At 38.8% G+C, this 20,498-nt stretch overlaps 1 protein-coding gene across 2 annotated transcripts in view; it reads right to left on the bottom strand.

Annotated features, from left to right (window-relative positions):
- Nucleotides 1-19,964, bottom strand: part of RAMP3 (receptor activity modifying protein 3) — a 187,348-nt gene extending 167,384 nt beyond the window's left edge. The window contains exons 1-2 of one of the 2 annotated variants that reach the window (XM_075212663.1): nt 19,322-19,964; nt 15,016-15,109 (exon numbers count right to left, since the gene is read on the bottom strand). In XM_075212663.1, coding sequence (XP_075068764.1) covers nt 15,016-15,049 — 34 coding nt within the window. In that variant the 5' untranslated portion in view covers nt 15,050-15,109; nt 19,322-19,964. The remainder of the gene's footprint in view (nt 1-15,015; nt 15,110-19,321) is intronic. The other variant, XM_075212662.1, reaches the window with a different exon arrangement.
- Between the last annotated feature and the right edge of the window lie 534 nt (nt 19,965-20,498).

Here is a 20,498-nt window from a genome sequence, read left to right as displayed (position 1 = left end):
TACGAGAGAGAATCTCAAAGGTCTTGTGTTCACCGGCGTGTCCAGAAAAACGAGAGGCATGGAACCACGAAAGGATTTTCCTCCTCAGAGTAGGAGGCACAAGGGTCTTCCCAAATGGTAGCATTTTGGTGGATGAAGCAGCCAGAGAAATACATTTGGGGTCTAGAATAGCATGGTTGGGAACCTCTTCTACATCAGAGGACGTCACAAAAGCTCGAGATAGAGCGTCAGCTTTCTTGTTCTTAGCGGCTGGTTTGAAGGTTATAATTAATTCAAAACGGGAAAAGAAAAGAGACCATCTTGCTTGACGAGGGTTCAAGCATTGAGCAGATTGCAAATATGACAAGTTCTTATGATCCGTGAAGATCGTCACCGGATGGCGAGCTCCTTCCAACAAGTATCTCCATTCCTCTAATGCAGCTTTGATGGCCAGCAACTCCTTGTCCCCGATAGTATAATTTTTCTCTGCGGGCAGAAGACCCCGAGAGTAGAAGGCACAAGGATGTAATTTTTGTTGCTCCGAGCGTTGGGAGAGAATAGCTCCTAAGCCCACATTAGAGGCATCTACTTCTAGGAAGAAGGGGAGTGTCACATCAGGCTGTCGCAGAATGGGAGCAGATGAGAAGGCCTCTTTGAGGATTTGAAAGGCTTGGAGAGCCTCAGATGACCATTGCTTAGTATTAGCCCCTTTCCGAGTTAGGGCCACAATGGGAGATGCAATGGATGAAAAGTCTTGAATGAAGCGTCTATAGTAATTGGCAAAACCTAAAAAACGCTGGATGGCACGAAGAGTAGTTGGCTGAGGCCAATGTAGTACAGCATTTACTTTGTCTGGATCCATCTTCAGGCCAACTCCGGAAACTATATACCCCAAGAATGGAATCTGGGGTAACTCGAATGAACATTTTTCCAATTTACAGAACGAGTTTTTCCGTAGTCTGGAGAGGACCTCTGCCACATGTTGGTGATGAGAAGGCAGGTCCTGTGAGAAGATCAATATGTCGTCTAGGTAGACAACGACACATACATATAATAAGTCCCGAAAGATCTCATTGATGAAACCCTGGAAAACAGCGGGGGCATTACACAGCCCGAAGGGCATTACTAAATATTCGTAATGCCCATCTCTGGTGTTAAACGCGGTCTTCCATTCGTCACCGGAACGGATTCTAATTAAATTGTAAGCACCACGAAGATCCAACTTAGTAAATATCCGAGCTCCCTTGATGCGATCAAATAGCTCAGTGATCAGCGGAATGGGATACCGATTCTTGATAGTAATGGCGTTGAGTCCACGAAAATCTATACAAGGGCGTAATGATCCATCCTTCTTTTTGACGAAGAAGAACCCAGCTCCAGCGGGAGAGGTGGAAGGTCGAATGAACCCACGCTGGAGATTCTCCTGTATGTACTCAGATGTGGCTTGAGTTTCAGGTAACGAGAGAGGATAGACCCGACCCCTGGGAGGAGTCTTGCCAGGTAGAAGGTCGATCGGACAATCCCAAGAACGATGAGGAGGAAGACGTTCAGACTGAGCTTTATCAAACACATCGGCAAATGAAGCATACTGAGGAGGGAGTCCCGGGGAGGAAGATGAGATGGAAGATCGCTGTACTTTAAGAGGAATAACTTGAGAGAGACAACGATGGTGACATTCAGACCCCCAAGACGTAACTTGAGGGGTGCGCCAGTCAATCTGGGGAGAGTGACACTGAAGCCATGGAAGGCCTAAGACAATCGGACTTGTCGTAACTGGAAGAATTAAAAACGAAATTTCTTCATGGTGTAGTACACCAATCTGAAGGGTTACTGGAGACGTACTCTGGGTGATGAGACCATTGATGAGACGTGATCCATCTATAGCCGTCACAGTAATGGGTGTTTTTAAAGTGATCACTGGTAGGGACCATTGATTCACTAGTGATTTAGAAATGAAATTTCCTGCTGCTCCGGAATCAATCAATGCCTGTGACTCAAAGGATTTGGTAGCAAAGGAAATCGTAACATCGAAAGCGCAGACTTTAGATTTCATAGACAATGGAGAGGACTCCAGGGACCCTAACTTCACCTCTCCAGAACTAGTTAGGGCCTGGCATTTCCCGATTTCTTAGGGCAAGGACTGAGCATATGCGTGGAATCAGCACAATAGATACAGAGTCTATTCTTTACTCTTCGTTTCCTTTCCTCTGAAGATAATTTGGAACGTCCTATCTCCATGGGAATCACCGAGGATGGAGCTGGACGAAATTGAGGGTTTAAACGAAGAGGTGCTTTGACAGCTGTTGTTTTCTCAGACTCTCTTTCACGAAATCTCATATCTACACGATGGCAAAGAGAGATCAAATCTTCTAGTGACGAAGGAAGCTCTTGGGTAGTCAGTGCATCTTTAATTTTATCGGAGAGCCCCTGCCAGAAGGCGGCAACTAATGCTTCAGTGTTCCACTGAAGTTCAGAGGCTAAGATCCTAAATTGAATGACATACTGTCCTACTGTATGGGAGCCTTGTCGCAAACGAAGAATGCTGGTAGCAGCGGAGGTCACACGACCTGGTTCATCGAACACACTTCGGAACGTGGAAATGAATTTGGCACTATCTTGTAGAATTGGATCGTTTCTTTCCCACAGAGGGGAGGCCCAAGCCAGGGCTTGTCCAGAAAACAATGAGATAAGATAGGCCACTCTGGAACGATGGGTAGAAAAATTTTGAGGTTGGAGTTCAAAATGGACTGAACATTGGTTAAGGAAACCTCTACAAGTTTTGGGGTCCCCGTCATATTTTGACGGAGTAGGCAGGTGAAGCGTAGGAACTGTAGACACCTGGGATGGCACTGGGGAAACGGAGGAAAGCACAGGAGCTTCAATATTAGCTGTAACAGTCTGTCCAGATGTTCCTTGGGAGGTTAACGATTGGTAACATTGAAGTAACAGCTGTTGGCGAGCATCCTGTTGCTCCACACGGCTGACCAGATGCTGCAGCATCTCTTTAGCAGTAGGTTCCGTATCTGGGTCTGTCATGGCCTGATCTTACTGTCACGGGCACTAGGAGTCTTTACCCAGGGATCACCAGGTGATAGGCTTACCAGAGCAGTATAGGTGGTAATATGGTACTCTGGTAGCAGGGTGATCACGGAACAGGAAATAGCAGATGATGAGATGCTCAGGAAAGTCTATGACTAGCAGCACTGGCAATATGGAGGTAGTAATACACGAGGAACTGTATGAACAAAGGACACGTGAAGGTAGTCAGTGGTCTGCGGTAGCAAGTTGTACCACTGCTATAGTGAGGAGGAATGTCCAACAGAAACGAGGAGATGATGAGAGTCAGCGGTCTGCGGATAGCAAGTTGTACCGCTGTCTGAGTGAAGGAATGGAATCCAAGGGGAGGTATCCGGGGAGTCAGTGGTCTGCGTTAGCAAGTTGTACCACTGCTATGTGAGAGGATACTGGAACAGGTGAAACTGTAAACAGGAGTCAATGGTCTGCCACTAGCAAGTTGTACCACTGAATATATATGTGAGGAGGTGCACGGGGAGAGACTGCAACACAATATATACACGGGCACCTTGACTTTGATCCACAGTAATATGCACAATATAAATGTATAAATGACTGAACAACACTGCCAATATAGAAAGTCTCTTGAAGTAATCCAGCATGAGATAACACAGTCAATGATGGCAATAGACTCAGCGGATAGTACACTCCAGGGGAGAACCAACACAGTCCAGCAAGGTATGCAATACACAGCACAGTCAATGGGAAGTATGCATACCGTGGTTCAGGAGAAGGCAGTCAGACAGAAGTGCAGAGATACCTGAACGGCAGGAGGCCGGCAGGATGCAAAGTCCCTGGATGGGTGAAGCGGTGGTCTAGCAGGTGCAGCGCACAGGTAGGTAGACCAGCAGGGAACCCAGGAAGGCGTGGAGAGCGGATCAGCAGTAGATGGATGCGTAGCGCTGAGAAGTAACAGCAGCGGGTCTCTGCGGGAACACGGAGGTAGCCAATAGCAACCAGCAGGTGCAGTAACGATGGGACACCAGAGCAGAGTTGAACTGGAACAGTTGATCACGGAGAGTAGCGGGTAGCAATAGTGGCAGCAGACTCAAGGAAACACGGGAGAGTTGACAAGGGCTGAAGACTGAAGCGCACAGAGGCGGCGGATAGGAATCAGCTACACAGTCACGATGAAACACAGACGGGTTGCAGGTTGAAGACTGTAGTGCACGGAGGCAGCGGATAGGAATCAGCTAGCAGTCACGATGATGAAACACAGACGAGTTGCAGGTTGAAGACTGTAGTGCACGGAGGCAGCGGATAGAAATCAGCCAAACAGTCACGATGATGAAACACAGACGAGTTGCAGGTTGAAGCCTGTAGTGCACGGAGGCAGCGGATAGGAATCAGCTGGCAGTCACAATCATGAACAGGTGAGTGGATGTGAATGAAAGACTGTAGTGCACGGAGGCAGCGGATAGGCATCAGCTAACAGTCCCAATGATACAAGGTAGAGTTGAAGTGATTAGAAGACTGTAGTGCACGGAGGCAGCGGATAGGAATCAGCTCACAGTCACGATGATACAGTAGATGGTAGAAGTGGTATGGGAACCACAGTAGTAGAAGTGGTTTGGAAACCACAGAGGTAGAAGTGGTTTGGAAACCACAGGGATCAGCTGGGCTGAATAAACGAGGAAACACAGGAACACCTTCAGAGACTCATGGGGAATGAGACTCCAAGATCAGGCCATGTGGTGATGACCACAGGTGCTTAATATAGGGAGGTTGCCTGATCTGCCAATTAAGTTAAAGGAACATACACTGGAGGTATAGAAAGGGCTGCGCATGCGCAGTCCCTCAGGATGGAGGACGGCCACGGTTCCTAAATGTCCGGGAAGAAGCACTCACAGTCCGGTGAGTGACAGAGATTCTCTGAGGTGCCCAAACATATATCTTAGTGATAGATAATTTACTTCGAACAGCTCTGTGTCCTTTTGGGAGTCCATCTGACTTAATTGAAAATGTAATTCCTGGGGGTGAAGGTGGGGTGAAGAGCCTTTAAGAAGGGTTTAAAATATTCTGCTTTAGACATTACATTGTGCATTTTCATTAAGGAGGCTATCAAAACTGAAATGGCCCATATTTCTCAATTGTGTTCCCTCACACACCAGGGGGTAAATGTATCAAGCTGAGAGTTTCCCGGCGGGTTTGAAAAATGGAGATGTTGCCTATAGCAACCAATCAGATTTTATCTGTCATTTTGTAGAATGTACTATATAAATGATAGCTAGAATCTGATTGGTTTTTCAAACCCGCCGGAAAACTCTCAGCTTGATACATTTACCCCTAGGTCTTAACTATTAAGTAGTGACTCTGATTTTATTTCCTATTTTATTTTCTGAAACTTATTTGTGCAACATATTGTATGACTTGTTATTAATTTTTGTAATGGAGCCTTGGAAACATTTTTCAGATTAAATAAATTTAATCTAGTGTGTTCTCCGTGATTCTTTGTGAATTTCTGAAGCTCAGGGAGGCTCATGCTACATGTGAATATGATTTAAGTGTTAATAAGTGGTTCTGGAGAACGTAAGGACACCATAATAAATCATTTGTGGTGGCAGAAAAGGTGTATTCATTGCTTAGTGACTAAGGTGACGCCAGTCACAGCCAGCTGTTAAGATTGCTGTGTCTGGGATAAGCTGGGTGTTCGTGACAGTTAATATGCTACAAAAGACACAATATCAATTAACAACATTGACTAAAATCACTGTGTATAGAAATAAATTAGTACAGAAAAAAATCAAATACATATAGGGCCCGAAGAAATTAGAAGCACAGTTCAAGTCTAATGGGTTTAAACGCTGAGCATTCGCAATAGCATTTTGGAAGGGTCCTTTCTCCCTTCTCATTGTCAGTACCAACTGAGTACTACTTTCTTATCAAATCTCCTAGGTACCCTGGCATTATTTCTCTTAGTTTGGTAGGTATTCCCACCATTGATCACCTACAACCTTTAACACTAACTATTCATGCTGGAACATAATTACTCTTTTTTTTAACAATTAACATTTCACATTAAAGTGACTTCCTCTACCAACATCTAAGGGTAAATGTATCAATATGCGGGTTCTTCAACACCCGCGTGTTCAGCCTCTTCCGCGATTAAATTTCAAGCTGCGCTGCATTGTAAAGGGTTAACTTCCCTTTACAAGGCAGCGCCGCTTGAAATTTAATTGCGGAAGAGGCTGAACACGCGGGTGTTGAAGAACCTGCATATTGATACATTTACCCCCTACTCTTTAAGACCATACAAACTGGTGTTTGGTTCATATATCATTGTTTAGTATTTGACAGAATTGGTATTTGTGATAAATTCATGGCTTGTCCAGTATACAAAAGTTTATATTATGATCTCTAGTGCATATGATTTTCCTACCCGATACCTCATTGTTTGCTATTATATCGTCATTCAAGTTAGTTTCAAAAATAACATTTAGTTTAAACGAATATAAAATGTTTTGTAATGTTAATGGATTTTTGGGAAAAGGATTATTCATATTGTATACATACTCATATCCTGACAGGTGCTACAGTTTCTGCTGTTTGAGTACAACATCAAACCAGAACAAATAACTAACTTTAACTTTGTTCCTGGTATGAGAGGTTCAAAATAAACTCAAAGTTGTGTTATGGTCTGTAGAACAGAGATGTAATTTACTTTAAACCCATGATTACATTATAATTGTGGGAAGTCTTTTGACACATGCATCTGTAAGATAGGCTGTTCTACTTGTGGTTATGTTAGGAGGTACGGAAACAACATTAATTGGGTTTGCATGACAACTTTGAAAATAGTTGACCTATTAACTGAAAGAGCACAGAGTACTATTAAGGTTGACAGGGTCATGTATGCTGTGTATTAGGATTTAAAGGTATGGATTTTTGCTTAGTTAATATGGATTTCTGTTGATTCTACCTGTTTGTGCTTGGTACCCACATGCCTAACAATAACTGAAAAGTTGACTTAAAAGAAAAATATTCTACATAAGAGCAAGATTTGTTGCAGCAGAAAACATATTCAAAAAGAAAAGATTTTTATCAATGCCACTATCTATTTTGGCTAACACTATGCGCTATACAAAACCAAATGAGTGACATCATGACCCTCATTTAGTGTTTACACTTTTCCCAGTGCCCTCACACTGCCCACTAGGTACCTTGGGGATTTAAATTAAACACACCCCTTTCTCAGTGGCTGACAATGGGGAAGAGGGGGTGTATTTAATAATTTAAATTACATTAAACTGGGTGCACCCTTCATGCTTCTCATCTGTAGTATTGCTGGCAACTGCTGCTCCTTCTCATCAGTGATAGGCTAAGAGTGTCAGAGGAGCAGCAGACTACAGCAGAACTGACAGTCCCCTCCTCTAACTGCCTTCCTCCTTACTTACTACATACATGATAAGAACAGGTAGAAGAGCAGCGTCGGACTGGCCCACAGGACTACCGGTAAAATTACCGATAGGCCCGGCTACCTTACGGCCACACCCCCTTTTAGATGTGGGCGGAGCTTACCTGGAGGCCCGTTGTTCACACCAGGGTGCTCGCATTCCTCTCCGGTGTCCCCGCTGCTGCGGATGACTGGCTGTCACTGACAGCCAGTCATCTTTCACCTTTCACATGCGATCGCAGCTGCGATCATGTGACCCGCCCACTCACCCTGTCAGCTGATGTTCCCGCGCCGCTGAAGGGAGAAGATCAGAGAGGCTGCATCAATCAACTTTTGTGTAAGTATACTTTAACCAGTTGTTTATATTGTTTGTGCTAAAAAATCATTTATGTATTACAGTTTTTTATCTTGATAACACTGGATTACAATGTTATTAGTATTGGTTTTGATATTAATTTAGCTTTGTTGATCATTACACAAACCCAGTATTAGATACACATTACAGTCCAAATAGGTGCGTATGTTTGTATCCTTGTGTGTCCCACTTCCCCCCTGATTTGTGCCCATCCCATAAAACCCTGTACATTTTCATTTTTTTGAGTACTGTCAGGATACTCTACCCCCTGGGAATAGTGGCAGCATCACCCTCTTCACCTTCTGTTTATTTTTACCAGAAAGTACTAAGGTAGAGCTCATCGTAAAAAGTATATGGGGTCTCCCATTACATCTGTTCTCAATATATATATATATATATATATATATATATATATATATATAAAATGTGTGTGAATTGAGAGGACTATTGCAAGCATAATATGAATCGGGGACACTTGCGTGGCGTAACATTGTGGGCACTACCGTGTGGCATAGCATTGTTTTGGGGGCACTACTATGTGGCATAGGGGGGCTGCCTATCTATACTAAACTATAGGGGGGCTGACTATACTAAACTCTAGTGAGGGGAGGCTGCACAGAGAACACTATAGGGAGGGGGTGATGGGAACTTTAATGCTGAGGTGGTTTGGGTCTATAATTGAATGTGGGTGCTGTTGATTTAATGGCAGGGATGGATGGCATTTCTAAATGTACCCATTATTTTTTCCAAATAGGGCCCTCAACATTCCTGGATCCAGACAAGCCGCAACTAAAGAAACCAGCAGCAACAGGTGGTAAAAGTGACAACAACAGGTAGGACAGTCTGTCAAATGTTCTGAGTCTAGTGCAGGCTTGGCTAACTTGTGGTACTCCAGGTGTTGTGAAACTACAAGTCCCAGCATATCCTTATACCAATAAGCTGCTATATATTGGCAAAGCATGCTGGGGCTTGTAGTTTCACTACACTAAGGTGCTAGCTGTCTTTCATGGACTGACCACTCCCCCTCTAGTGTCTGGTTCCGCCTCTATGATGGCTGACCATACCCCCTAGTGTTGCATTCCCCGGTGGGCCCTTCATGCCCCAGTCCGACACTGTAGTAGAGAAAGGAGGGAGCATAATGCCTGAGTGATCTCTAAAGTGAAGTAACTCACCGAGAGGGGTATCCACTACCCTTTCACTGGCCCTGTCTGTTTCATTCAAACTCAGGCTGTTCCGATGCACAGTCAAACTTTGTAAAGACTGGAAGCTGGTAGCAACTTTAATAATGACGCACAGCTCAAAGAAAAAGAGGTAATTAATTAGTACCATGTACTTCAATAAATCCATTCAATTTTGGAAGATGCTGGGTTTAGTAACAGATATAAGAAAAAAAATACTTTGTCCTATACAATATAATTAAGCAAGTATTTACTCCAAACATTTAAATGTTAGTGCTTCATTTTATACTTAGAATAATAATTAGGTTTAGGTATAAGCCATGTTAAAAAAAATGTACTCAATGGTGGGTCATTTCTACACATGGAAAATGTAAGTCTACATTCCTCCTTATTATGTGATGTCATAAATATTCTTTTCCGAGATCGCACCTGTTTTTATGGATAAGTGCACTGATTAGCAGAAGAAATGATGTTGAAAGCAAAAATTTATTTTTTGTGAAACATGGGCTTCCACATGAAATGTGAGATTTCCAGTATACTAATATTGGAAAAAGAGAGAAAGAAAGAAAGGAATAGTATAATCAGACACACAAATGCAAGCATGAGGTTTCATGTTCTGGCATACAGTACTTTAATGAATTTTAGTTAGAGATTGTGTCTATTTATTCTTTATTCCCTGGTCACATGGAATGAACCTTTCCTTTTAATTACTTTAGTGGCTGCTGCTGTAAAACTTGACCGTTATTTTCGATAGAACACCCTTTGCTCAGTGTAAGGGTTATGTTGCGATACACATGAACCAATGCAATCAAAATCTTAAAAACAGTTATACTTAAAATTAGCATCAATAACCCCTTTCTTTTTCAAGTAATAAATGAATATAATCATAAAATGCAACTGAGAGTCAAACAAGCAGTATGAGAGAAAATAAAATGTACAAGTTGAAATTAACTACTTCACTATGTGGGTTGCCCAAAAGTGATAGTAGGCAGCACTTGATTTAATGACTGGTAGGGCGAAGAAGATGCTGGTTCTCTTCTATTGGTATCAGGTTTCTATGCAACCTATATGGAGCGCTGTATCCTTTGATTGTATTAATCGGGACTATTGTCAGTACCTAACGTAAGATTTTTTATAGAAAGGGTTATCCTGCGGGCAGTACTTTGACACTTTTTTAAGCACATATTTTTCAGTCACTGACTTAAAATCCAAAAGCTGTCATGCAAAGCGTCTCCTCAACCTATAAATCTTCTCAACGAGACGACATTGCATCTGAAGCACCTACATTTTTTTCTCCTTTGTTACTAGGTATTTCTGACATCAGTAAAGATACTGGGGATTGTGTATAAACAGTATACTGTCTACATCTCTCTCCCCTAGGCCCCAACCTCTTCACTTTTCATAGGAACACCAAACAAGAAAAAACAAGAAGGACAACCGCACAAGAATGAGAAATTAGACTATAGAATTCATTTTAAAATGTGTATTGTGCCTTTAAGATTGCTTCAAATATAATGTATAAGTCTTAAGAAAAATAAGGAGTATATGATATGATCCTAGAAATATGTAAACGGTGCTTAGGAGTGAATGGTATGAGGCACCCAATATAGAGTATTGGCCTCTTAGAATTTATGTTACAATACAATGGCAGATTTATAGCCCCAATTATTTTAGACATATGATACCAGGTATTGTATCTCTTTCCATTCTTTCAAAGCACTATAAAATGTGCAATTTCCATTGTAGTGAACAGAATAGTTACTTGAAATGCAACAAGAGGGTGTGTTTAATTTCTGTTCTCTGGCCATAACTGCATGCAGTAAAGATTTTCCTTTGGTTGTGTATATGAGACAACTTCAATCCACTGGTAGATGGATTTGGGTTTGACATTTCTTTGGAGGTCCAAAACCGAGTTGGTCAACGTCGGTGAGCCACGGAACGACAGCTGGATCAGAGCGGGACAAAGACGAAAAAATCCACGTGGTAATTTTTTTGGCTCAGCCTCTGTGTCTTTCTACAGTCCTTCCTGTCTGTGTGTCGCTGTGCCTTGACCATGCAAGCCAATCAGAGGAAAACTTTTCGTTTGTTTTGTATAAGGTAGGTTTTGCATATTATCTGTTGTTCTTTGAAAACTGAATGGTCAAAGTTTAATGTCACTTCATTGAAACCCATAAGAAGTGGGTATCACGTCAGCACTCCCCCCCACCCCCCCAGAGTAGTGGGCAGGTAGAAAGGCTGAATGGAACATTAAAATTGAAAATGCAGAAACTGATGGCAGTTATACTAACAATTGACTAACATACACCACAAGGTGTTCTCCTCCATTCCAGATCCAAACCAGAATCCTACCACTCATTGATTGGAACCTGGAAATGGGTTGTTAAAAAGAAACACATGAGAAAAGCTCTTGAACCCAGGTTTGAAGGACCATACCTGATCATTATTGACGACTCCCATGGCAGTGAAAGTGCAGGGAAATGACACCTGGCTATACGGCTCCTACTGCAAGATCTTCAGACAAGTGGAATCTGAGTAAAATGTATTTTACAAGTTACTTAAAGGTCCAAGGGACACCAGAGAGTGGTGTTCAATGATATTAGCAGGAAGTATATTGATTGCAAGTTATTTTCTTTTGTTGTTGGCTGTAGGTGTTTACCAGTCTACAAAGGAAAGCCAGGTCTGGAAGAATGCAGACTCACGCCAATAGTAGTGTAGAGATCATTATACATCATGAGAAAAATTACAATATGTAAGTTCATCTCAACCAAATAAAGAAATGAGCAACCAATGACTGTACGGGTTTACATCCAATACAGAAATGTATTTGTGAGTATTGTGGACATCCTCCTGAAGAAAGGTGTATCAAATGGTGTCAGAGACCCACTAACAAAGAGCCCAACACATTATAACATTTACACAAGACAATAAGTTAATATTGGACTACCTGACAGCTCAGTCTGGAGGGTAGTGCCTGACCCTAAACACTCAATTTGGAGCCCAGCGTTGCGCCTTTTTCATTAATGACACAGATGACCCAGCGAAAAAAAATTGAACACTCACAAGAAATAAGAGACATAAAATATAAATTTTTAAAGGAGCACACTGGAGATGCTTATCCAGAAGGATAGTTTTCATAGCTGAACCTGGCCAATTGGTTCAAGGGTATAGGAGGACGGATATCAGGTCTGATATATTTTGTTTTTCTAGGGCCGTTACAAATCCTTATTGTATATATATATATATATATATATATATATATATATATATATATATACCAATAAAACTGATGTTGTGGTTTATTAACAAGTGTATTAAAGCTAAGTGTTTGTCTTCTAGAAAAATTTAAGCTACCACACCTGTCTTAGCTGCTGTACCGTACACCCCATCTGATGAGTGTGAACTTTGTGGAACTCTCAGTACTACTGTCATCTGTGATCAGTGCAGAAACCAATAACCTTTTACTTGGATTCCACATGCTCGTTATTGAAGTCTATCCTTATGAAGATATGCAGCACAATGGACAATCCCTCCTGTTGTGAATAAGTGACATATAACACTTGCCGAGCGCACTGTGCATTTTCTCCCTCCCTTTCCTTCTTTCCTTCCCCATAAAAATATCATAGTTAGATTCCATTTGGTACGGGCACTAGACTTGAATGAATCTATAAGATTCCATTGTATAAAACCTTTAGGGAATAATATTGTGAAGTAGGGTCTAAACAGGAGCCAAATAGGACTACAGGCTGGGTATAGTTTAGAGGTTCTAGATTAAATTTGAATCAAAAGAGGGGAATGAGAAATTAGACAATAGAAGTAATTTAAAAATGTGTATTGTGCCTTTAAGATTGCTTCAAATATAATGTATACGTCTCAAATATATATTTAAACAGTGCTTAGGAGTGAAAGATATGAGACATCCAATGAAGAGTATGGGCCTCTTAAAATTTATGTAACTATACAATGGCAGATTTATAGCCTTAATTATTTTAGACATATGATGCCAGGTGTTGTATCTCTTTCCATGCTTTCAAAGTGCTATAAGAATGTGTAATCTCCATTGTAATAAACAGAATAGCTACTTGAAACACAACGAGAAGGTGTGTTTCGTTTCTGCTCTCTGGCCATAACTGCATGCATTAAAGATTTTCCTTTGTTCGTGTATATGAGACAACTTCAATCCACTGGTAGAAGACTTTGGATTTGACAAGAACTTCAACAAAACTGGAGGAATAACCAATAATAGGCAAGTCCTATTAACCACCCTCCCATTTCTCCTAGCCTTCTTCCACATACCATCAACCACTAAAGAACCCACAGGAATCAGAACTCCTGCAGCACCCATAAAGGCAGCAACCACCACACCATCAAGACAAGCACAGACCTCCTAGGTGACCCCCTCAAAAGGATCCCTACCCCCTCTATGCAGTTAGTTTGCAGTGTGAATGTTTTGCATGAAACATTTAAAACTGTGAAATAATTTTTTTAATGCATTTAGTAAACATTTTATGACATTTTTAATTATTACTTAATCAAGTTGTATAAATATTAGCAATGGGTCTCCTTAGTGTCCATTGTTGACAAATTGAAATAGCAAACTGTTCTTCTATAAACTTTGTTATACAACTATAGTTCTGTACATATATGCTCCACTTTCTTCCTAGTGGTGTTTTTTCAGTTTAATTTGCAGTTTAAACCTACTGAAAACATCCTGATATTGCTTTTAATTTCCTTCAACAAAGACAGAGGAGTTTACATTTCAGTGGACCTCAGATCCCTTCATATATTTGGATCCTTGTCTTTTTTTCAACATTTGCTTCATCCAGAAAATAATGAATATCATCTGCACTTTTGTTTAAACAAAAGTAACTATAATAAAATGTTGCTATATTGGTCCACACCATGATTAGTTTGATATGTACTTTAAGGCTTGAATCAACATTTGATGGGTCGTCTTGGAAACATAAGAAAGCCACACACAGACAGATGCAGGACTTTTATGGCAGATAGTGCTAGAAATTGCATTATCTTACAAGTCTGCCCTTTTTCTACCAGACCTAAATATCAGGTTTCATAAGTGTTGTTTTTGTTTTTTCTAATATTTAAGGGTCTTTAATTACAATTCTTACATACTGTAACTACTTACAGAATTTGGTCATTGCAAATCTATGAAGTTATACAGTGAAATTACTATAGATAAAAGAAAAACATTTAAATGTATTTCCAGTTTAATTATGAACACACCTGAGTGAACTGCTGTATATTTCATTTTTGTCATATTGCTGGTTTCAGGCTTTTACCTTGAGCTTATATGTTTGTATAAGTGACTTTGTATTTTTAAACATAACCAAGTCAGTATTGAGTAATGAAAGTCTTAGAATGATTAAGGGAATTTAAAAGCAGCAATTTATAGTTGCCAAGGACTCATCCTTGGAACTACAACTTTAGCAAAAAAAATGTTTCTGTAGTTAAGACTGCTATACTACTACAACCATTGGCAGACTAGAAACATGAAAGACTTTGTCCTCATGTTTTGGTAAGACCAATGAGGAAACTAGCAGTTTAAAAAGATTATTTTAAAGCAATTTACTTAATGATGGTGGATCTTAGAACCACAGGTAGAAGGGTGAATGAGTATCTCAGCTGTTTCACACTCTATAAGGCTGAGTATACACTACAGTTTTTCCCCCGATTATTCGGTCAATCACATGCTAAACGTCCATTTGGCCCGATATTGCATTAGTGTTTACTCTCCAATGATGAACGATTATTGTTCTAAGAATATTGTATCGTTTGATTTGATTTTATAAATGGACTAAAAATCTTGTTTAACAATGAAACAATACTGTTCCAAATCTGCAGTGTGTATAAACTCACACCCAGCAGTGTAGGCAGATCACTATAAAGTTTAGGCTGGGTACACACTACAGAAATTTTCTCCTGAAGTTTTTTCTATAATGATTTTACCCACGACTGATAAAGTCCTGGTTAGCAGTCCGAGTCATGTGTATACACTATGCATGTTTTACAGGATTTACCTTTAGATATGTGCTTTTCATCTGCCATAACCATCAGCTGAAGCGATCATGACTCTGTACACGCTATGAAGATCCAGATCATGAGTGCAACATACTGCAAAATTAGAACGACATAGTTCCAGCGATGAACAAGAGTTTTGTTTAGTTTGAAAATATTGTTCAACGATATGATGGACTTTGGAACGATAATTGTTCATCATTGCAGCATACACACTAATGTGATATTGGGCCAGCCGGTCGTTTATCGTCTAATTGACCTGATAATCGGCTAAAAACACTGTAGTGTGTACCCAGCCTTACACAGTCACCATCTTTTCAATGGATGGCTATGACAGGTGAAGAGCACAGATCTGAAGGCAAATCTTGTAAGACGTGTATAGTGTGATCAGGGCTTTCAGTCGTTTTTTTTTTTTAAAGACTTTATTTATTAAAGTTCGTCAAAAGAAGTAATTACAATCAACAAGGATAAAAGATACAATATTTTTTTTTAACATTTGTTTTGATAGTAAAACATGTATATATTATTGGGTATGATTTAAATAAATATCTATTTATAATATATTATTATTATTATTATTATTATTATTATTATTATTATTATTATTATAAGTAATTACTTACTATTGTTATTTACAAATGTATATTACATATTATTATTATTATTATTAATACAATAACAATATTAATTATTATTATTATACATTATACAAAGTCTGACAATGTGTCTGACAATTTTGAATAAATGGAAAAAGAGGGGGGGGGTTAGAGGGGGAGGAAAATAGTGAGGTCGAAATCTGGACTCCTGGAGGTGGAAATATAATGTAATATATTATCCACAAAATATTATTTATAAAAAAAAAAAGGGCAGATAAACTTTGGGGAAGATCAGTTGAGTGCGGGAATTGAACTCATGACCCCAGTGCTGTGAGGCAGAAGTGCTAACCACTAGGCTGGCCACTGTGCTGCCCCAATCACCCCAGGTTTGAGAGAATATATCAGTTTTCTTATTTAGATATGCAGAAATGTTTTCCATAGATGCCAGGTACCAAATTGTATTAATTAGTTGTTGTCTAGATGGATGATCAGAGTTTTTCCAATGCTTTGCAACTAAACATCTAGCAGCATTGAGGATTTGAATGGACAATTTATCTGCGCATTTATCTAAAATCTCGATAGGGTAGCCTAAAAGAAACGACCAAGGACACTTGGAAACCTGGATGGAAGTAACATTACTAATCAAAGTGGCAACATCAACCCAAAAAAAGGTGAGGACATGTGATCTTCATTATGTCAAAGAATATTATGTGAAGGTTGTCATTCAAGTTGAGGAGCCTGCTAATATGCTAAACAGAGCGCAAGTGTATGCATCATTTTTAGTTATTTACACTATTATTAATAAAAAATGGTTTAAATATAGTTTTTAATAAATACGTTTTTAATGTATTACAATATAGAAAACTCGAAAGGGCATTTTATCCCAGCATATAAATGCTGCTCCAGGTATTTTTGACTACCAGGTAAATGTTTTAGTGAACAGACAACTAAATGTTGATACATTTTTAAATGGTCTTATTAAATTAAAAATAAAGGTATGTATTTATTACCGAGTTATAAGAAATTATTGACTGAAAAAGATTTCCTGTTTTAACTGCAGATGTTCAGGAAGGAGTCAAAATACTGTAGATTCTGCTTTGGAGCTAATTATAGCTGGTAAACGCATTGTTTTGCAATTATGACACAACGCTGACTTAAAAGTGCAAAAAAGTAAATAGTGTATTCTGAAAAAGAGGAACTATGTATAGTAAAAAGTAAGAAGATATGCTGGGAACTAAAAAGTGACTTCCACTCATGGATATAATTAATAAATAACATATAATTAACAAATAACATTTAATACTTAAAACTGATTTTTACTTTATGCAAATTAAAGTGTGACAAGCATTTTCATAACAACATACATTGCCTCAGTGTTGGACATTCAAAGGCCTACAGTTTATCCATTCATTAGGACTCACTGTAGAGTTGGAAATTATATATATTATGTAACACACATTATACCCTAAATACATAAAAATCTACATTATTAACTTTTTTAGTCAATTATTTTTTGCAATTAAATAATTTGCTCATACACTCCTTATATTAAACATGCTCTAGGGGACTTCTTAGCTCTGGTGCCCACCAAAAGGTCATACTGTGACTTTAAAAGCCAGTCTACATCTAGTTTGAAATTTTCTACTTTATCTTCCCTCCTATCTAGCGATTCATTTCTGCACTGGAGGCCAATATCATCTTGTTGACAAATACCCTGGGCCTTTAACTATGCTAGAAACACTGGGCACTCACATCATCCTACTCTCTTGCAAGGGTGTAAGTCGCATGCTTCTGAGACATGCAAGATCTTGGGAGAGGCGTAACCTGGGTACAGGCTTTTCAATTATCATGCCAATTGCACGATAAACGACTGTTAGGTCCGATATCGCATTAGTGTGTATGACCCCTTGATCATGTTTTACCATACCAAAGCACATTGTATCATTTGATTTAATGTTATAAACTGACTAAAAATCACTGTCAATGATGGAACGATGTCGGGCAAATATGGAAGTGCACTCACGACAAGCAGTGTAGGCAGATCTCTATAGAGTGTGCCGAGTCACAATCTTTTCAGCAGATGGTTATGAGAGATGAGGAGCACAGGTCTGAAGATAAATGTTGTAGGTGTGTACACATAAATCAGCATACTCACCGGGACTTGTTAAATCGTTACAGAAATTGCATCTGCAGTAATATTCTGTAGTATGTAGCTAGTTTAATGCAATCTGACTATTGTTCTCGAGAATTGTCTTATTTTAATACGAGGGAACAAAAATGAGAACTTTCCAAAAACAAATTATATCAAATTTAATTTAATTGCAGTCTAGATGGTGATTTGTCTTCTTTTGTCTACAGTGTAACTTCTAAAATGCCTTTAGGAGAACTGTATCCTTTCAAATACATTGCTCTACTCCAGATAATGTTATAATTCCCTAATATATAATAGTGTGATCAACATCAATCTTACTTGAAATTTCAGTTCTTAAAATAAACAAAATAAAACTAATAGTTCTACAGCTTGGTACAAAAATAATTTATATTTCTCTATATATTTCAAGGTTAAAATATAAAACAAAATACAAATTCTAGAGCAGAGCTGTGACCATGTAAATGTACATTAGTCATACGACACAACAAATCATTCAATTTTAAAATGTATGCAGGTCATATTCATATCATGTTAAAATGCTCAGTACTCTCTCTTTTAGACAACTGTAATTATAATAACAGAAAATTCAGACACTGATAAAATGTAATTCAGAAACAATGATAATGGACTGGTCACTGGGTTACAAGAACCCAGGAGTACATGAGATATGAGATCACTATCTAAATAATTCAGCTTCATTGTATTATACCATTTCAGTGAGTTTTCCCATCAGAGGCAGACAGATTTTTTTTCTGTAAATTGTATTTTAATTAACAGAGGAATGAGAAAATGTAAGCAGACCAGGTACAATGTAATATTACTTCATTAGCTACCCAGTGTGGATGGATAAAACACAAACACTCTTAGAACTCAACGAAACAAATAATACTAATAATACGCACAGGGTCCAATGCTTAAAAGGAGGGGGGATTAATATTTTTGTTAACTTGGTTAAACTTGATGGGTAGGGTAGACACCTGTCTTTTTTGCCCCAGGCGCATAGATTTCTAGTTGCCACTCAGCTACCATATCCTTAATTTGTAATGTATTTAAATACTGTTTATTATAAACATGGAAATGGAGCAGCCATAATTTCGTTAAAATCAATTTATAGACTGGTTGTAAAGTACTTTTAATATGTTGGTACTTTATGAATTCTAATACTACTGACGTACTGCATTAAAACTCCAAGATGCTGAACCACAATAACAATGACATTATACACAGCTCTAAGTCATTGTCATAGCCCATCATCCTGTCCTTGTCTAACAATGCTATCTGCAAGGAACACATTCTGTTTATTTATACTGGCAATGTAACCTACACATCCTCTCTCAAATTCAGTTGACATTCAGGTCACAGCAATTACTACTTTCTGTTGCATTACTTCACATGTTTAGAAACGAAACAGAACTGTATAAAATATTATTGAACCACTTAATCAGAAACTTCCCACAAGTTTTTCTTGAGTCTGACATATGCAAGATCTCATACACAGAAGTTGGCTGGCTCTTTAGTTTTACGATCTAATCAAATAAAATATGACATCATCCTACTTACCACAAACCAAGGACATGAAAAGTTGTAAAAGAGACAAGACATGTTTATCCATTCCGATCTAATGTAATCTGGGTTGGTGAGATAAATTAAGGGCATCTGAGACAAGTGAGCGTGAGATCAGAAGATGACAGGAGGCTTCATGGGAAAGTGCAACTCACACCATGAGAATTAACTTCATCCTCGGCAAATCCAGCACCAACTAAGGGGATGCAGATATACAGTGGAGCTCTGCTATTCCTCTGGCTTTAGTCAAACCCCAATCAACATCAAATCGCTGCGAAAATGATTGTAAATAGAAAAAATAGCAAAATACCTCAATTCCCTTCAGGCTAAGGCAATTGACTTGGAATAATAAAGAACGCCAGTACTTGTATTTCCGCGTTGTTTTATTGTGATTTGTTTTATTTTATAGCAGCTCAGTATATATCGGTTACAGAGCCTTGATGTGTGGAGTTTCCGGTTAGTGGTTCCTTTTGCCTTAATATCAGCTTTCTGTCTCTCTTTCTGTTTGAACTAAGATGTTCGCAAGAGCAGATGGATACGACGAGAAGTTGCTGCTTTTTGTCTCTGGATGTTGTTATAATGAACATTCTCAGCATGGAGCAGCCTAAGGAGAACCCCTTGTCTGTGCTCACCAACCTCTCGACACACCTCCTTCCCTCCTCCATACTAGCATCAGCAGCATCAAGACTGCCTGTGATGGTTTCATGATAAACACCCCGTTGTAAGATTTTGTAACCATACGCGAATAGTAGATACAGCAAAAGCATTTAGTAAAATAGATACACACACATATAGATAGATAGATATACAGACGTACAGACGTACATATATACAGATATAGATAGCAAAATACCATGACAAACAGGTGATATGGACGAGATTTTAATATACACACTCATATGTGTGCATATATATATATATATATATATATATATATATATATATATATATATATATATGTATATGTGTGCATATATATATATATATATATATATATATATATATATATATATATATATATATATATATATATGTCTTGATAAAGGGCTGTGTGGAGCCCGAAACGTTGACCAATTTTTAATATATGTATGTTATATGTATGTATATTTATATATATATATATATATATATATATATAGTTAAATAATTTTCAGGTTGGAATTAGCGCAGTGGT

The sequence above is a fragment of the Mixophyes fleayi genome, chromosome 5 (genome assembly GCF_038048845.1).
Source record: "Mixophyes fleayi isolate aMixFle1 chromosome 5, aMixFle1.hap1, whole genome shotgun sequence".
Classification (NCBI taxonomy): domain Eukaryota; kingdom Metazoa; phylum Chordata; class Amphibia; order Anura; family Limnodynastidae; genus Mixophyes; species Mixophyes fleayi.
Note: the sequence above shows the minus strand (reverse complement) of the source record. Positions and strands in the feature narration are given on the sequence as shown.